Genomic DNA, 17,773 nt, shown 5'->3' with positions numbered 1-17,773 from the left:
CACAAAAAAAGATGGAACATGGAGGAAACTATTTACATTAAAGAATAACTGGCTATTTATGTTGAAATGACCTGCCTGCTGTAGGAGGAAGAGGATGATGTCATTCTAAAATCTGACGATGACCTAAGTCCAGGCTCATAAACATATAAAATTTCAAACTTTAGTTTCATCAAACCTTTTTATTCAAGTTCAAAGCATTAAACTGATTTCAGTTCACATATTTACTGATCAATGCCTAATTTTGAAGGTTGAATTAATCTGAATTTACAGGTGAGTGAAGCATCAAGGTGTCTGTGATGGTCAGGTCCTGGGATTCTGCTGGGCTCTCTGTCTGTACTCCGGCAGGTGATGGAGGATCCAGGCGGCAGGAGTCAACATGGCTGCTGCGAACACCGACATGACGAAGAAACTTTGCTGTTGGAAACAAAATAAAGAAAACATCAATTAATCAAGCAATAAATCCGTAAATCAGAAGTTCTGGACCAACACTTTATTCAAGTGTCCAGCTCAGTGTAAAATAACTTTAAAATCAGGAACATCCTGTCTCCGAGTGATGTAGAAAAACTGCTCCATGCATTTGTTACCTCAAGATTGGACTACTGTAATTCTTTATTATTGGACTGTCCGACAAAGAAATCCAAAATGCTGCAGCCAGAGTTCTGATGAGAACTAACAGCAGAGATCATGTTTCTCCAGTTTTAACTTCTCTTTATTGGCTCCCTGTTAAATTCAGAATAGAATTTAAGATTCTTCTCCCATTATGCATCTATCTCCATTTATACTTTTGTGTTTTTTCTTTCATGTCTCTGAGCTGACCAACTAACAAACTCGGCTCAGAGGAATCATTCAGACCATAAGCCCTCACATACAACTCTTCTGCTGTGAAGTAAATATTAAATATAATATACTGCTATTAAATGTGAGCAGAAGCCAGTAAAGAACAAAATATATAATAAATCTGACAATAAAGTTTCTTTGGAATAAACCTTTAGACATGACTCTAAAACTAAGCCATTACCACAAAAACTAAGCCTACACCTGCCTTCAGTTCTTTACAGATTATTTTCTGTAAACTGGTTTCTCTTGTTAGGATTAATTGATTGTTGGTGTTGTTCAGATATTAGTCAGTCGTGGGTCTAAACTGGTCTCTGAGCTATTAAACAGTTAGTTAGTGGGTTATTTTTAACTAACTGCTCATTATTTATTGATTGATTACTCACTGCGGCCCCAATACGGTTTCGAGGAGGTTTGCTGTAGATCATCCTCTTAGTCTCTTTCATGATTTGTTTTGAACAAGTCAAACTGGAGGAATTTCTCATCATCCTCAGCACACGGTGGAACATGTTCACGGAAAACTGATACCTGCCACAAAGCAGCACCTGATGTTCAGCTCCTGATCAGCAGCTGGACTCCCTCGGTCTGACTGAGACTGAAGACTGCAGGAGGGGGAAGAGGAAGAGGAGGAAGAGGAGGAGGAGGAGGAGCCAGCAGAGTAACTGGCAGCTGGCTTAGTAATTGACAAGTTAGCTTAGACAAAGTTTGAGGATCCGATCAATGATCTTATCAGTTCAGCTGCTGCAGAGAAACTGTATTAATAAAAAGAGACGGAACGGGAAGTTCATTCTGAGTGGGTGAACAGCAGCTGGTCTGCAGCTGATAAGATTTCCTGAGCAGAACAAACAGAGATGGAGGCAAGATGAGTGATGAAAGGAGGATAAAAGGTGAGCGTGACATGAGAAACAGACCTTCAGGGCCACGTCTGTTGTGTTTCAGAAACATCAAAAGACTGGAGGACGACAGCAAACACAGCTTCTGCATGTCACAAACCTCTGTTACAAACATGCGTTACCTTTAATGAACGGTGGTAAGCTCTCAGGACATCCCTGACTCTCACTTCCGGTCAGAATACATTCCAGTAATATCTTCACTAGCTCCTCCATCCTGTGTTTGTTTTGTAGCCAATTCTTGTGTTTGTTGAAGATGCTGAACACCCTCCATGAGTCAAAGTGTTGAAACAAACTTAAACTCATGTAAATTAAAAGTTTATTAAAAGTAGAATTAGGATTTAACAACTCTCTTAAAGAGTTAAAGTTCAGAAGATTTCAAATGAACAGGCAGAGCATGTCAAAGCTTTGCTCCTTCCACAGAAAAACTGTCTGAACAAAAGATGTTTTACAAATTGAACCGTTACAATTTCCAGCTGAAGCAGGCCTGACACCAGACAGTCAAACCAATGACGTATGTGAAAATATCAGGATTTAAGATAGTCAAATGTCAAACAGTTTCTTAACATTTTAAAGCAGTAATGCAAAGCGTCAGATGCAGTGGTGTAAAGCTGCCGCCACTGGACTCTAGAGCAGTGGAGACAAGTTCTCTGGAGTGACGAATCAGGCTTTTCCATCTTCCAATCTGATGGAGGAGTCTGGGTTTGGCGGTTGCCAGGGGAACGATACTTGTCTGGCTGCATTGTGCCAAGTGTAAAGTTTGGTGGAGGGGGGGTTATGGTGTGGGGTTGTTCTTCGGGAGCTGGGCTTGGCCCCTTAGTTCCAGTGAAAGGAACTCTGAATGCTTCAGCATACCAAGAGATTTTGGACAATTTCATGCTCCCAACTCTGTGGAAACAGTTTGGGGATGAACCCTTCCTGTTCCAACATGACTGTGCACAAAGTAAGGTCCATGTTCTGTTATTGTATTTTGTTAGCATGCTTTTAAGTATTCAATTCATTGTTTCATTTGTTAGCAATGGCCCTTTAAGAGAAACAGGAAGTGGAGACACATGGCAATAACACAGCTAGTTCAGTTGCATGTTTCCATCTAAAGACATCTGCCTACATCTCATGCCTTATGAAGCATCGTCGGTATGTAATCTTATAATATGTTCTTGTGTCGAATTATAGTGAGTTATCTGTTGTTTTAAGACTTGTTTGGTGCATCTGAAGACAATATTATTTCTGTGAATATTGGTGCGTAAAATGGGTACTTAGCTAATTCACAGATTAATTTACAGTTTAAATGATGTTTATTAAACAGTACACAGTATGAGTGAGAACACTTTTAAACTCAACAGGTTACTTTGTTGATAGATTTACACAATAAGTAAGCAGTTCATATATAAGCATGAAGGAATTAAACGTTAAAGAAAGAGTAATTTAATTTCTTTTTAAAGTATGGTACAGTGTATTAACAAGACTACATATTGTATAAGAAGCACATTTTGTAAGCATGTTTCTTTTTTGTCTGTTCTTAGTTTCACCCTTTTTTAGTCAATAAACCTGTGGACAAACTGATGACTGTCTTCAGAGTCTTGATGAACGAAAGGTGTTTATCTTACTGCCGAGTTATATTCGGAACACATAACGGCGGCGGCACAGTCCATAAAGACATGGATGAGCCAGTTTGGTGTGGAAAAACTTCACTGTCCTGCACAGAGTCCTGACCTCAACCCGATTGAATGCCTTTAGGATGAATAAGAGTGGAGACTGCGAGAGAAGCCTTCTGTCCAACATCAGTGTCTGACCTCACAAATGTGCTTCTGGAAGAATGGTCAAAAATTCCCATAAACACACTCCTAAACCTTATGGAAAGCTTGCTCAGAAAAGTTGAAGCTGTTATAGCTGCAAATGGTGGGCCGACGCCATATTAAACCCTATGGATTAAGAATGGGATGTTACTTAAGTTCATATGTGTGTAAAGTCAGATGAGCGAATATTTTTGGCAATATAGAGTATATCGAAATATTTCTCTGTGGCTTCTTGCTCAGTGAGCACTGAGGACTCTCAGTGTGTGTTAGCATTCACACAGACGTAAGCAGATGTTCATTTAGCACAAAGTCCCAGCATGGCTCAGAGAATTAATGGAGAAATAACCCTTCTGTGAGAAATGTATTATTTATGTGTTATGGTTCATTATAAAATTTCCATAAGAATGACCTGGGTTGTTTAATTTGTTCCACTTAAGTAAAACAGAATATACTGAAGGCAGAGCTGCCTTTAAATAAGGTAAAGCACAGAGCTTTGAACTACACGATTAAAAGCCTAAATTATCCATCCATCCATCCATCCATCCATCATCTGCCACTTATCCGAGGGTCGGGTCGCGGGGGCAGCAGCTTGTGCAGAGAAACCCAGACGTCCCTGTCTAAATTATGTCAAAGATAAACAGAAATGATCCTGAATAACTGGGCTAACATTCCAAAACAGCTCAGAGCAAAGAAAATTATTCAAAACAATGATGAGAAGAAAAGTGAGAGTATTAAAGCTGATCTGGACCCTTAGGTCAGAGCATGCATGCAAGGCAACAGTGATCAATAACGGCAATCGATAACCAACCAGAGATCTGATGTCTGACAAGCACGACTCTGTGGCACTGCTAAGGAAAAAGTTAGTAGCACAAAGCTAGCATCAAAAACAAATTAATGAAGTAAGATAACTAAACAAATAAAATAAACCTTTGTTTTTAATTCTAATCTGTATGTAAAAGCGATTGTTGCATCACGTGATGTTGTAAGCAGCTCTGATTGTCACGCCCTTAAAGGGCTGTACACACAAAATAACCCAAATGCAGATTAAAAGACTGACTGGGAAGATCAAAAAACTGTTTATTCACAGTAGTGGCTGGTGTGTGTCCAAAGTGGTGGTATCCAGTTCAGCACCCACTGGGGACAAATGGAATGTCAACAAAGGCAATCCAGGGGTTTGGTGGAAATCAGAATTTACAAGATAGTGGCCTACAGTGAGATCCAGGAGTGAACCGAGGGGCGGGGTGTCAAAGGCTGTGGTGTGACTGATCTGGGATAGTGGCGTGGCAGGCAGGCGGCAGCAGCAAAAGAGAAAGATGTGCAAAGAACTCGGCCTGCATTACCACAGGTGACTATGAGACAATCTGGCAGAGACTGGAGCTCCTGCAGCACAGTTTATTCACTCCGGTAAGAACGTCCATCTTACTCAAAGTCGTCTTTCACTTGTCAAAATCTGATAAATATCCTGCCATGTTGCACAAAACTATCAGCAGCAAACTCTGTGTGAAGTTAGCCGACTGTCACAGAGCACGGAGTGAATAAACTGTGCTGCAGGGGGGCGTGTGGATGAAGTGGTCCCAGTAGAGTGCCTGTGTAGAAATCCCTCCGTTAGCTCTCCTATAGCTGCAAGTAGCCACATAACAGCAGCTATGAGCTAACAGAGCTATGAGCTAACAGCAGCTATGAGCTAACAGCAGCTATGAGCTAACAGAGCTATGAGCTAACAGAGCTATGAGCTAACAGCAGCTATGAGCTAACAGCAGCTATGAGCTAACAGAGCTATAGCACACGTTCATTCATTCATTCTTCTTAAAGTAATGGTGAAATAAAGACAGATAATGCCTTATTTAGAGGCTGCATCGTCCCTGCCACATTAACTCCGTTATATGGACATATGCCGATCTCGAGTGATCTAAATATCTTTCGAAGGACGCCGACTTTCCCCAAACTGTTCTCGGTGAGTAGATAAACGTATTTCATGCCAAACACCACAAAGATGAAAGAGGAGAACTCCTGCAGTGAATAAAAACCCTTGTAGTTAAGCACAAAAAACTCCAGAACACCATGATATCACAGTGATGAAAACAAGAACCCTACAAACAAAATGAAAGTAGAAAAGTTTGCTTGTCAAATGTGTGAAAAATATTAAGAATGGAAATGTATAAGTGATGTACAGTTATGTCAAGATTCATTTTATTTCATGCATTTACAACTCAAGAACAGGTTTTATGGGACAAAACAGTAAATATCCAGAAGATAAGTAATATGTTTTTATTTCGATTTTTAGTCAGTAAGAATAAACTACATTAAACTTAGGCTTTGTATTTTTCTATAAATCTGGACGAGACTTCTCAAAGAATCAAATTTGTATCACAATAATTTAAACTTAATGTCAAACTTGAATGAAAAATTTAAAAATGGTTTTCAAGCTGCAGGTGATCACAGTATGTAGAAGACGGGCAGACAGGACAGAGCAGTGAAAGCCTCTCAGATTTCTGAAACAACAACACTAGGTTTCAATCAACCTTGGTTTTCCAAAGCAAATCTGGTTGTGAAATTAGACTGAGGGGGATAGATTCTATTTCGATAGAATGTCCAAATATTAGATAGAGGGGGGTTAGATGGATACAAGATAGAATGTCCAAATATTAGATAGAGGGGGTATAGATAGTACATATAAATGAGTTAACTATTAATAACAGCAGTATCACTGTAACTGAGTTTGTTTGAACAACAGTGTTTGTATTTTGGCCTTAAAGATGCTTTTATCTGATAAATTTACAACTGAAAATAACCCCCACCTAAAACAACACATCTCCATGGCAACATATATGTTATCAGTTTTTTTTTACTGTTTAAATCATTTAAAATCCTATCAAAGAAGATCAGAATAGTTACATTTAATACGACAAAACTTCATGTTTAGTTTATGTGCATCTCTGAAATATTCCGAGAGTTTACTTATAAGAAAAAAATGTGTAGGAACTCTATTTGACCAGCAGACGGCGCTTTACATCACGTGATGTCTATCAAGGCTGTCAGGTGACCAACCAGGAAGAGATGATCAATCTCGGTTTTCCCAGGATTGACAGCGGATTAAAACTTGGCTTGTGGCTGAATTTTACTTTGAAAGAATTAGCGCGAGGGAAGGTAAGAGCTGATCAGGCACGAGCTGACACGGTAACGGACAGGTAACAACGTAACCACGCGCTTACAAACTGCTGGTTGTAAATTTGAAAAAAGCAACATGGACGACGGCATTCAGCGTACCGCCGCTCCACCTCCATCTGATGTTAAAATAGTCTGAAAAACCAACAGTCTGTTACACTACTCTCACATGCGATGCAGACCTATGTAAATAACTTCTGATTACCAGTAAAAATGAACGAAATATAAATGCAGTCTGGCAGAAAGGGTTACCTGTTGGTTGGATATTAAAATAAACTATGAGATCAGGAGACGGATTAAAACTGACCTAAAATCTCCTGATTTTTACGCGGAGTCTGGTTAAAAAAATGATTAATTTCACTCTGATGCTAATGATTATTGTAAATATGTTGTATTGATTATTGATCAGTCTCAGATGCTCTAAACATGTTTTGCTCACTGATTATTTATGTATCTCCACAGTATGGAGGATGATGAACTTCCGTCAGAGGATGGGATGGGTGGGCGTGGCTCTCTTTCTGCTGCTCAGCATCATGGCTGCGTACTACGTGTTTGAGGTGCATAGCTTCAGCCTGGAGCGTGTCCAGAGAGGTGAGATCAGCTCGTTGTCTCTGTCGCCTGCTGTCTCCGCCCACCTGCCACCACTTCCTGTGTGGATCTGGGCCTCGGTCTTCCTGCTGCCTTACCTGCAGCTCTTTCTCTTCCTCTTCTCCTGCACGAGGGCCGACCCCCGCGCCGTCGGATACTGCGTACTTCCAGTCTGCATCGTCCTGCTGTGCACTCGCCGCAACGCCACTAAGTCACCCAATCAAAGGGCAGGGTTGCTGATTGACACATAGAAGGCGGAGCCACAGAGCACACTCTGCCATGTCGCTTCTTGTGTGCCTTTAAACAAACTCTCAGTTCAGACTGGCAGATTCAACGGGCAGGTGTCAGTCAACAACCACAGAGAACCCTGAGCTCTGACTGGCTGCTGTGTCAGAGGAAGCATCAGTACTGTTGCTATGGTTACTCACAGAGAACACTGTTGACTTCACACTTGCCGACCATTCAGAGAGCAGCATTGTTTCAGTATTTAATAAGTGACACACCGGTTACCATGGGAACTGTAATACATCATCAATAAAAAAAACTGAAAAAACATAAGGGTGAACAGGTGTCCTCAGGTGTGTTCAGGTGACCTCAGGTGTTTCAGCTCCTTGATCTTTTAGGTGGTGGCTGGACCTCAGAGTTCAATTCCCCGTCTTCTTCATCGCTGTCCTCGTCTTCCTCACCTGCAGCAGGTAAAACGCAGGTGAGTCACAGTGTCAAAGTCAGAGGGTTCAGGTGCTTTTACTTACCAACATCACCATGGTAACCACATTAACTGTTGGTTAACGGTCAATCAGCAGTATCATAGAACTGGTTAACCGCTCAGTGAAGCCACTTCCCTCTCAGACTCCAGCCCTCTTACCTATATTCAGGTAGGGTTAGTTTAGTTTATTTAACAGGGGCCATGTACAGAACAAGTTCTATACCAGAGATAGCTATACAGTTAATTTGCATATGTGGTCCCTGGCCACGAAACTAAAGAGTTAACAAAGTGGACAAAACAATAAGGACTATACATACTAGTGTTGCTACTACAGCTAAATACATCTTAAAAAACAGCAACATCACACTAGACTGCACAACATCTACAAACAACAAGTCAACAGCAGCAGCATCTTGTCAGGAGTCTGGACCAGGTGAAATATCCAGAAAGCAGAAAAAACCCATTCCCATCTGGCTTGAACGTGCCAATAATCTGAGGTCAGTTGACCACCCGAACAACCCCATTTTTTTCTTCGGGGTCAGGCCTAACAGATGATGTCAGTATTCACAGTGATACTGTGAGGTTTATCTGACATCATTTCCACCCCAGAGTCCACATCTAAACAAAGAGCTAAGCTCTGATGTTAGATGAACGCAGCAAGCTGTGTGCAGAGCTGAAGGCCCGATAGACACCGCTTACCAGCTCTGTGGAAGAGGTGAAGGTGAGCTCAGCCACAAAATCACAATCCTTTAACAACTGCATGAACGAGGTCATAAACAATCTGATCAATACAATTGCTGATTGATAAACATATACATTGCCAATCAGCAGTGATATTGACCATATTATTGATTACTTCATTCGCACAGTTGTCTGTCTGCAGCAGCTGGGTTGGTTAAACTAGTTAACCCGAAGATAGCCAACCCATGACAGCTGAAGATCTTCACTCCTCTTCCTCGGGCTCTAGAGATGATGCTGATGAAGATTCCTGTATTCTGTGGCTCTAGGTGTGTCCTAACTCCACCCCTGTCTTCATCATTATCATCATTAGGCTGGTTTGTGGAAGTGTTCTGTTGTTTAAGAAGACAGCAAAGGTATCAGAAGGTGAACACAGGTGTCCTGAAGGCAGCACCTGCTCACACCTATCTGAACTGCCTCCATCCCTGAACCTCCAGAAGCACCTGCCCTTTACCTGGATGGATTTATCATGGAGGTGAACACGAGGACGAAAAATCCGTGCTGTGAAACTAGAAAACTGTCTTCTCTGGTGTTTACGTCATGTATCTCTTATGAATTCATGTTTCTCTTATGACGTAATTATGAAGGGCGATCACTTGGTCTCACTCACCTGTCCACATATGTATTAATCAATTCAAGAAGAAGACAGGCTTTGAATTGATTAATGTGGGGCTGGATAGTGTAGTGGTATGATTGCCACCCTTCATGTGGGAGGTCTGAGTTCAAATCCCCTGCATGAAAGGTACTATCTCCAATAGGGGTCCTTAGGCAAGACCCCGTTACCCTATCTGTAAGTCTTTTTGGATAAAAGCGTCTGCTAAATGCATAAACATAATCATATCAACACGAGCTCACCTGCTGCGCAGCCGCCGCCCGCTCCTTCCCGCTCCACCAGCTCGTTCAAAAGCTGCGAGACGTTCATGTTCAGCTCGTTAACTCCTCCGATCAGAGACTTAAGGTTGTTTTCTACCTGAACGCTGATGTTCCGCGTCTTTCCATCTCTCAACCTCAGCTCTCCACACACCGCCACGGTCGCCATTTTTGCTACGACTCCGATTGACGTGACGGCGCGTCATGTTACCTTCAAGAACGGTACGTAAATGCTTTGAGTTACTTTTGACGTGACGAATGAAATACGGAAATGAACTGTCAACAGAAGAAAAGTCGTGTTGAAATGACATTTCACAGGGAAATTTAAATTTAGATAAAATAAAGCCTGGAGTGTTTCAGTAACAATTAGTTTTAGCAGTTATTCGGACAGAATAATACGTTTAGTTTCGTCTTTAAAATATTCAGTTGTTCAAATAAAAAAGTTAATTTAAATTTATTATCATTACGGAATCTGCAGAATATTCAGTAACTCTCACCCCCGACTGACCTGAGATCTCTAGCACTGATAAGAGATCAGTCTATATATTATGATGGATTGTTTTAGTGACACTTCAACGCACCACAGAGCCGGTGTGTCTTCTCGCGTGATTACAGTTTGCTTTATTTGCATTATTTCGTTCAGTTGGATTGCTCTGACTATGAAACTCTGTTTAACGCTTCAGTCTGTATCGATCAGACCGATTTGATGAGTTTCAAACGTGGTGACCTCTGACCCCGGGAAGCCGCCAAATACGAGCTCTTAACGTAAACCGGAAGTTGTCGTTAGCTAACGCTTTGATAACAAAGATCCGACCAGCGGATAATTTGAAGTCACAGATTATTGATGATTATAGATCGGGCTATTCCCTAGCGTACAGTCGGGTCACACAGTGAAACTGACCGGGAAAGCCGGCGGTCCGGTTCATATCGGTAAGTTGTCTTTATTTTGGAGTTAACAGCGTTAGCATTAGCACTGAGCTGGGTCATGTGCACCGAAGCAGTTAACTGAAGCGATCTCAGGCTAAAACCAGGTTCTGACGAACAGGTCCGGGTGAGTGAGTTAACGTGATGTATCGGATTAGCCATGATAACAGTTTGAGAGAGTCTACGGCATGTTTACCTTACCTGGGTGACGTCTGAGAGTAAAACGTTGTCATCCGTAACAGCGTGCTGACGTTAAAAGAGACGCTTTGTGAGTTTGATGATTGTTTAGTTCGTTTATCAGAGTAAACAAACATGTGTGAGGAGCTGACGGTGTCTCTGGTGGACGTTCTGGAGGAAGATGAGGAGCTGGAGGAGGAAGCTTCAGCTGTGTTGGCAGGAAGCGACTCAGACCACTGCTCGTACCCTCAGGTACACACACACCTGTACACACACACAGCTTCTGGTTCCAGGTGTTTTGAGTCTGTCAGCATCTGTTCGTCCTGTTGTTGCTCTGAATGAGAGCTGGCAGGACCTCCTGCAGCAGCTCAGGGGTGCTCAGGGAAGGGGGGGGGGGGGGGGGGGGGGGCTGGACGCTGATTGTTTGAAAAGAAAGCATGAAAGTTTTGAGCTGTGTCAGAAATATCTCCGTTCCTCGCTCTGAGCTCCCCTGAAGCTTAGTTTCAGCACCCTTTCTGACTAACTGTTCTGGGGGTTAGGGGTGCGTTGGTGTTCTGAACCAGCAGAATGACCTCTGACCCTATGAGCAGGTGTATTGAACGGAGACATCATGTCTGTGTTTCAGGGCTACGTGAAGCGGCAGGCGCTGTACGCGTGCAACACCTGCACACCGAGGGGCGGCGAGGAAGCAGGTGTCTGTTTGGCGTGTTCTTACAAATGTCACGAAGGCCACGAGCTCTTCGAACTCTACACCAAGAGGTGATTGATCAGCTGTTGATGTATACAATTAATCAGTGGATGCATTTATTGATAATGTGACGACCAGCTGATTCAAAGTTTTTTTTTTTTCTGCTCATTGATAATCCGATCAAACACCAATCAGTCAATCAGTTCATAAATAGCTCCACCGCAGCCTTTAACCTGATCGGTCTGATTACCCACAGAAATTATTGATCTGTTTATCAAAATTAAGTTGATTAAAGTGATCAGAATCAGCAGCTTTTACATATGATCAAGATGTGATCAATATCTGTTCTTTTTCTGCAGAAACTTCCGGTGTGACTGTGGAAACAGGAAGTTCTCTGAGCTTCAGTGTAAACTTCATCCTGTGAGTTCCCCTGATTCACCTTAGGTCACCTGTCCTCAGAACCAGGCAAACTGACTCTGTGTGTGTGTGTGCGTGTGTGTGTGTGTCTCAGGATAAGGATGACACCAACAACCTGAACAAATACAGTCAGAACTTCTTCGGACTTTACTGCACCTGCAGCCGACCTTATCCTGACCCCGACGACCAGGTGAGGCACACACCTGAACCTCACCTGATCACCTGCTGAACTGAGGTGTGTCTCACTCTGATTGACTGCTTTTGTCTGCAGGTGGAGGATGAGATGATTCAGTGTGTAGTGTGTGAGGACTGGCTGCACGGCCGGGTGAGTCCAGCAGGTAGCAGCCAGCTGACATCACCTGATCAATCACTATAATTAACACAGCAATTGTACAGTATTACACAGTATTAAATTAACCTCATCTCCATAAATTACCTGTGTGTGCAGCACCTGGGCTGCATGATTCCAGACTCTGTGGAGCTGCAGGAAATGATCTGTGAGTCCTGCATGAACAAAAGCCAGTTTCTCTGGACCTATGCTGCTCACCTGGCAGGTAAGTTCTCCTGTTACCTCACTGGTGTTTTAAACTTCTTCTTCATGTGCTACTGTGTGACGTACTTCCTGTTTAGTGCCAGGTGAGGCCATACAGACGAAGGAGGAAGCAGGACAGTCAAACTCAAACACTCCTAACAAAGAAGAACAGGTGAGTCACCTGGTTCACCTGGTCTGAGTGACATCAACGACATGTCACCTGGTTTCCCTGGTACCATGGATTTTTTGTTCAAAATCTTTTTATTAAATTTCTCATTATGTACAAGAAGAGAACCACAACCCAACCCTCCCCTAAGAGGAGAGATCCAAACAAAGATTTAACAAGATAAAACAAAGTAAAAACAACAGGGTTATGGCTTTGTGATTGTAGTGATTATGAAAGTTCATACACATGTGACCTGTCATTAACTTATTCATAAAAATTTGGAGAGGTGAAACATTGTTTCTAGCAGATACCTATTATTTATTAGTTATTATCTGGCTGGATGATGAAGAGGAACTAAATAGAACACGACAACAAATGATTAGTACAATCATATAACTGGCACATCACCAAGCTGAAGAAAATGTTCAATTTATTACTCTGATTCTGTGTGGACCGATGGATTTTCCAGGCCAATACACAACATAACATCAGCAAGCTAATGAATATGGGTGGCCGGGACAGCAGACTTCCATCTCAACAAAATGGCACACCTGGCCAGAAGAGAAGTACATGATGATTTGCAGAGGAAACACCTTTGTCATCCTCATCCACTGTACCAAGGAGAGCAAGTAGTGGGTGGAGGTTCAGTTTTGAGTTAGTAACCTCATTTAAGGTGTGGAAAACATCCTTCCAATTTTTTTCTAAGGCAGGATATGTCCACAACATGTGAAGTAAAGCAGCCTCAACACTGCCACATCTGTCACAGTGGTTTCAAACCAGAGTACATTTTAGCTAGTGTGGACTTGGGTAAGTGGGCTCTGTGGACCACCTTAAATTCAAGTAAAGAATGACGAGTGCAGAGTAGAGTTGCACGATACCCCGCGGTGCCAAATCGTTACGGTTCCTGCTATACTAGAAGTTCTACACTACGGTACTACCGTGGATTACTATACTAACGGTGCCAGTTTCCGCCTCGACCATCCTCCCGGCTTCTCACCGCTTGCTACTCCCTTGTAAAGAAACCCACAGGCAACCGAACTACACAGCTGCTGAATGATTGGCTGTTAGCCTGTTACTGGTGGCCTCTGGGATATGATAGGCTGTTTCCGCACACTGGGTCTTCCCATCTGTTAGCTGATTGGCTGTTCGTGTGTTTCTGACGGCGAAAACAAACTCCATGTAGACAGCTCCGCTTCGATAGAAATTCGCTTCAAAACTAAAGTTCCGTCTCGCTCAGACGCGCGCACAGCGGTCACAAACACCAGACAACACACACACACACACACACACACACACACACACACCGTGGCAGAAGCACCGGGCCGAGCGGCGAGTCTGCCGCAGCGTGCAAGTTAGTGCCACCACTTAAAACAAACCCCAAAAGCCACATTTGGAACTATTCTGGGTTTAAACAAGGCACAGACGGTAAAGCAATAGATGATGGCGTCCACTGTGCAGACGCTGCCACCAGCTATAGGAGCCAAAGGAGGCAACACATCCAACCTCATAAAACACCTGCAGTGTCGTCACCCAGATTTATATGTTCAATACCAGGTTAGTACTTCCTGTTTATTTTCTAATTGGCTAATATTAGGCTATATGCTCCGTGTACAGGCTGAAGAATGAAGAGTTAAAAGATGTGAAAGCACCCAGAAAATACATAAAAATATAGTTTTCACAGGGAATCCGTTCCTGTTTATTGTATTTTCTCCTCTGTTTTATTATGTTGGAGAAGAAGCATTATTGTCAAATAGATTTTTTTAAAAGACAGTGGATTTGTTATCCTAAGTCGATTATTTATCTTAGTATTATGTTTATCACGCACATAACAACATACGTATTTATAACTTGTACAAATGCATTGCAGTTCATGAAAATAATAATAAAAGGCCGCAGTATTGCGATAATACCCGGAACCGTGATACTTTGTCTGGTATCGTATCGTGGTTACTTATTTTGGTATCGTGACAACTCTAGTTCAGTGATGTTGAGTTCACCAAATTGACGGCTGAATCCCAGACATCATCTGACATAAGCAGGTTTAGATATTTCTCCCATGGAGATTTGATTTTATCTGAGAGGGCTGGAGATACTCGTTTATTGTAAATAAGGGAAATTTGCCCCTAACGTGATGGACGTAAACTGAGATGCTCCTCGGCTAGATTAATGACTGGGGTGTCTGGAAAGGTAGACAAATTGGATGCGATTAAATGTCTAATCTGCAAGTAACTAAAAAGTGAGTGAGAGAGCATGTTACGGACTGCTGCTCGAATGATGCTGGTTTCTTCTGAATGAAAAGATCTTTAAAACAGCGTAACACCAGGCCAGAGACACCTGCTGAGAGAGAGAAACACAAGTTAATGACAGCAATGATGTCATCTGTACATAATATCATTTGAGAAATTAAGTGGGGGAAAAGAGATCAAAGTTAGGAAAGGTGTGGAGATGATGTGGTTCTGTTGGCTTCAAGCCATGACCTTCAGTAGTACTGGAGCTGTTCATAGCTGAGTGTGAAGCAACCGGGGTGGCCAGGCCATGGTTCTGAACCGGAAAAAGGTGGAGCGCTCCCTCCGGGTCGGGGGTGAGTCTCTGCCTCAGCTGGAGCAGTTTCTGCATCTCTGGTTCTGAACCTCTGGTTCTGGCTGAGTCTCTGCCTCAGCTGGAGCAGTTTCAGCATCTCTGGTTCTGAACCTCCGGGTCGGGATGAGTCTCTGCCTCAGCTGGAGCAGTTTCAGCATCTCTGGACCTGGTTCTGAACCTCCGGGTCGGGCTGAGTCTCTGCCTCAGCTGGAGCAGTTTCAGCATCTCTGGACCTGGTTCTGAACCTCCGGGTCGGGCTGAGTCTCTGCCTCAGCTGGAGCAGTTTCTGCATCTCTGGTTCTGAACCTCCGGGTCGGGATGAGTCTCTGCCTCAGCTGGAGCAGTTTCAGCATCTCTGGTTCTGGTTCTGAACCTCCGGGTCGGGCTGAGTCTCTGCCTCAGCTGGAGCAGTTTCTGCATCTCTGGTTCTGGTTCTGAACCTCCGGGTCGGGATGAGTCTCTGCCTCAGCTGGAGCAGTTTCAGCATCTCTGGTTCTGGTTCTCAGTGATGGTGAGTTGGATCAGAGATGGACCGACGGATCGGGGCTTCGTCAGCAGTAATGAGGGCGCTGCTCCGGTCCGTTTGGTGAAGCTGAGCCGGAAGGAGAAGCTTTGAAATGTCAATATTAATTTTGAATTCTCAATAATCTGTCAGGTCGATGATGTCACTGCGCCCAGCTGTAAGCGGAGCCGTGATGAGGCGGAGTCGAGCTGCAGACTAAAGGACCTGCAGGCAGTCGGTCGGAAGAGAGTCCAATCAGGAGCCATGTTCTGGCCGTCAGCATGGCGCTCCAAACTCTGCTCCTGCAACACCTGCCAGGTAACATTCACCTGAGATTGGCTTCACACCTTATGATATAGGTGTGAGCTCATAGATTTGATCGAACTGATGATGACTGACTCACCTAATGACCGGTTCAACTCTTTACCAGAACCAGCTACAAGTCCTTACCTGACTGAGTGGCGTACTGACTGTTTACCTGACTAACGCTTTTTGTCAAACTCACCTGTTCCAGGAGTTGCTGTCTAAAGCTGGTCTGTCCTTCCTGCTGGATGAGTCCGACACCGTACTCGCCTACGAAAACAAAGGAAAAAACAGTGACCAGAGACAGCCGGGAAATGACCCTCTGATGTCAGCGCTGGACAACCTGAACCGCGTGCAGCAGCTGGAGATCATCCATGGTAACGACAGAAACCCCCTTGAAAGATCTGCAACACTTAAGTCAACCTGCTGCCATGTTGACAATGTTGTGTTTTTCTTTCAGGCTACAATGACATGAAAACTGAGCTGAAGGACTTCCTGCAGAGATTTGCAACTGAAGGAAAGGTGAGTTTTAGACTCAATGGGAGGAGGGCAGTGCCTTGTATGCCATCAATAATTCATGTTAGATGGAACCATGATTACACTGGTTAGATCACCTGTGCAGCAGTTCTGTCATTTCATCTCTCAGAATTAAAACTTTGAAGACAATCCGATCTAATTCTGACATTTGTATTAAATCAGGGTTCAGAGGGTTTCTGTTGCTTCCTGTTTCGACTCAGGTTGACGTAAACTAAGCCCTCCCCCTGCTTCCTGTCTGCCCTTTAATAGGTCGTGACTTCTGATGACATCCGTCAGTTCTTTGAGCAACAGAGTCGTAAAAGACGCAGAGTGGACAATGAACCTTTCCACAGCCCCTGATCATCCAGCAGTTTTCAGTCCTTTGATGTATTTTCTAGTTTGTAGTTTATCAGCCGGATGTTTTAAACATTTTTGCCTCAGTTTACCAAAATCTTTGAGATGTTTAAATGTCACCACCTTAAATGTCTTTGTCTCCTTTATTTTTTAAAGAAAGATAATAAAACTGAATCTGAGCAACATTGACGAGTTAATTCACTTATTACGAGCTGACATTTCGCGATAAGATGTATTGCATCGCTTCCCGTAACCTGGTTTGTATTCTGTGGAACTTTTCACCTCTGTGGGATTATTAATTAGTTGACATGAACAATGTTTTAGGACCATACCAAAATACTCAGCAACCTGCTGTAAAGCATTAGTTAGAAATGCAGTGACATCAACTTATTATGCTGTGGAAAAAAACTTCAAACAATTTAGAGAGCACATCAACACAGAGACAACAGTTGGCTTTTTTAAGGCTCCTTTTCAGAACTGGACTGGACGATTTGCAACCCTAATGGCTCTTTTGTCCACTTATGTGCTAACCCTTCTAATATAACCCCTGCCCTGCATTCAACCCTTACCCAATTAATTAATTAAAAAAATTATCCAATTAATTTATACAGAACCAGTTAAAAAAAAATATTTCCACACTAAGGAAAACAACTTCTCTTCAGTCCAATGTCCTGTCCTGAGCTGCACGAGGCGACTGTGGAGAGAAAAAACTCAGTAGAAAAAATGGTACCAACAGTGTGACATCAGTGTCATGAGTGCACCTGGTTGTGGTGTGTTCTGAGTTCCAAGTGGAGCAGGCATTTAGGAGGTTCAGGCGGTCTGGCCTGCTCCTGTCTGCACACCTGTTGTCCAACTGCCTCCATTACTGGCTGGCTTTTTAAGGGTTAGGGAAAGGGTAGGTTTGAGAGTTTTTACTCAGTGGCCTCCCTCCTACGCAACCAGCTGGTTACCATGGAGTTTGGTGTAGAAACCAAGGGGGTGCACGCTCAACTCGTGATCTGGCTGGGAGCTGCTGCGTGTAGTGACA

At 43.1% G+C, this 17,773-nt stretch overlaps 4 protein-coding genes across 5 annotated transcripts; 2 read left to right on the top strand and 2 right to left on the bottom strand.

Annotated features, from left to right (window-relative positions):
- Positions 1-242: 242 nt before the first annotated feature.
- On the bottom strand, positions 243-1,435 carry LOC140267115 (uncharacterized). Its single transcript, XM_072362297.1, has 2 exons — positions 1,221-1,435; positions 243-414 (listed from the first exon to the last, which is right to left on the bottom strand). Exons 1-2 carry the CDS (start codon positions 1,341-1,343, stop codon positions 301-303), a joined length of 237 nt encoding a protein of 78 aa, XP_072218398.1. The 5' UTR covers positions 1,344-1,435; the 3' UTR covers positions 243-300.
- Positions 1,436-6,542: 5,107 nt separating this feature from the next.
- tmem251 (transmembrane protein 251) lies at positions 6,543-7,906 on the top strand. Its single transcript, XM_072361836.1, has 2 exons — positions 6,543-6,667; positions 7,148-7,906. Exon 2 carries the CDS (start codon positions 7,156-7,158, stop codon positions 7,522-7,524), a length of 369 nt encoding a protein of 122 aa, XP_072217937.1. The 5' UTR covers positions 6,543-6,667; positions 7,148-7,155; the 3' UTR covers positions 7,525-7,906.
- Positions 7,747-9,806, bottom strand: LOC140266743 (uncharacterized). The gene is made up of 2 exons (XM_072361837.1): positions 9,573-9,806; positions 7,747-7,959 (listed from the first exon to the last, which is right to left on the bottom strand). The coding sequence occupies exons 1-2, from the start codon at positions 9,754-9,756 to the stop codon at positions 7,877-7,879; spliced, it is 267 nt and encodes an 88-aa protein (XP_072217938.1). The 5' UTR covers positions 9,757-9,806; the 3' UTR covers positions 7,747-7,876.
- Positions 9,807-10,192: 386 nt separating this feature from the next.
- ubr7 (ubiquitin protein ligase E3 component n-recognin 7) lies at positions 10,193-16,931 on the top strand. Of its 2 annotated transcripts, none has more exons than XM_072361834.1 (12): positions 10,193-10,517; positions 10,813-10,940; positions 11,314-11,447; positions 11,736-11,796; positions 11,888-11,983; positions 12,065-12,118; positions 12,242-12,347; positions 12,424-12,497; positions 15,727-15,891; positions 16,088-16,253; positions 16,337-16,398; positions 16,663-16,931. In XM_072361834.1, the coding sequence occupies exons 2-12, from the start codon at positions 10,824-10,826 to the stop codon at positions 16,750-16,752; spliced, it is 1,125 nt and encodes a 374-aa protein (XP_072217935.1). In that variant the 5' UTR covers positions 10,193-10,517; positions 10,813-10,823; the 3' UTR covers positions 16,753-16,931. The 2 variants fall into 2 exon arrangements, with proteins under 2 accessions (XP_072217935.1, XP_072217936.1); XM_072361835.1 differs by having other exon boundaries at positions 10,801-10,940.
- Positions 16,932-17,773: the final 842 nt, after the last annotated feature.

Source organism: Leuresthes tenuis, unplaced genomic scaffold (genome assembly GCF_036924035.1).
Source record: "Leuresthes tenuis unplaced genomic scaffold, fLeuTen1.0.hap1 SCAF_13, whole genome shotgun sequence".
In the NCBI taxonomy this organism is placed as follows: domain Eukaryota; kingdom Metazoa; phylum Chordata; class Actinopteri; order Atheriniformes; family Atherinopsidae; genus Leuresthes; species Leuresthes tenuis.
Note: the sequence above shows the minus strand (reverse complement) of the source record. Positions and strands in the feature narration are given on the sequence as shown.

What these genes read in the sequence shown, in the direction of transcription:
- LOC140266743 (XM_072361837.1), bottom strand. Translation starts at nt 9,756, where the DNA reads ATGGCGACCGTGGCGGTGTGTGGAGAGCTGAGGTTGAGAGATGGAAAG. An exon ending in GGGCGGCGGCTGCGCAGCAG is followed by an intron (nt 7,960 to 9,572) that starts GTGAGCTCGTGT and finishes TACCTGCTGCAG; the next exon opens with GTGAGGAAGACGAGGACAGC.
- LOC140267115 (XM_072362297.1), bottom strand. Translation starts at nt 1,343, where the DNA reads ATGTTCCACCGTGTGCTGAGGATGATGAGAAATTCCTCCAGTTTGACT. An exon ending in GAAACCGTATTGGGGCCGCA is followed by an intron (nt 415 to 1,220) that starts GTGAGTAATCAA and finishes TGTTTCCAACAG; the next exon opens with CAAAGTTTCTTCGTCATGTC.
- ubr7 (XM_072361834.1), top strand. Translation starts at nt 10,824, where the DNA reads ATGTGTGAGGAGCTGACGGTGTCTCTGGTGGACGTTCTGGAGGAAGAT. An exon ending in ACCACTGCTCGTACCCTCAG is followed by an intron (nt 10,941 to 11,313) that starts GTACACACACAC and finishes TCTGTGTTTCAG; the next exon opens with GGCTACGTGAAGCGGCAGGC. An exon ending in GATTTGCAACTGAAGGAAAG is followed by an intron (nt 16,399 to 16,662) that starts GTGAGTTTTAGA and finishes GCCCTTTAATAG; the next exon opens with GTCGTGACTTCTGATGACAT.
- tmem251 (XM_072361836.1), top strand. Translation starts at nt 7,156, where the DNA reads ATGATGAACTTCCGTCAGAGGATGGGATGGGTGGGCGTGGCTCTCTTT.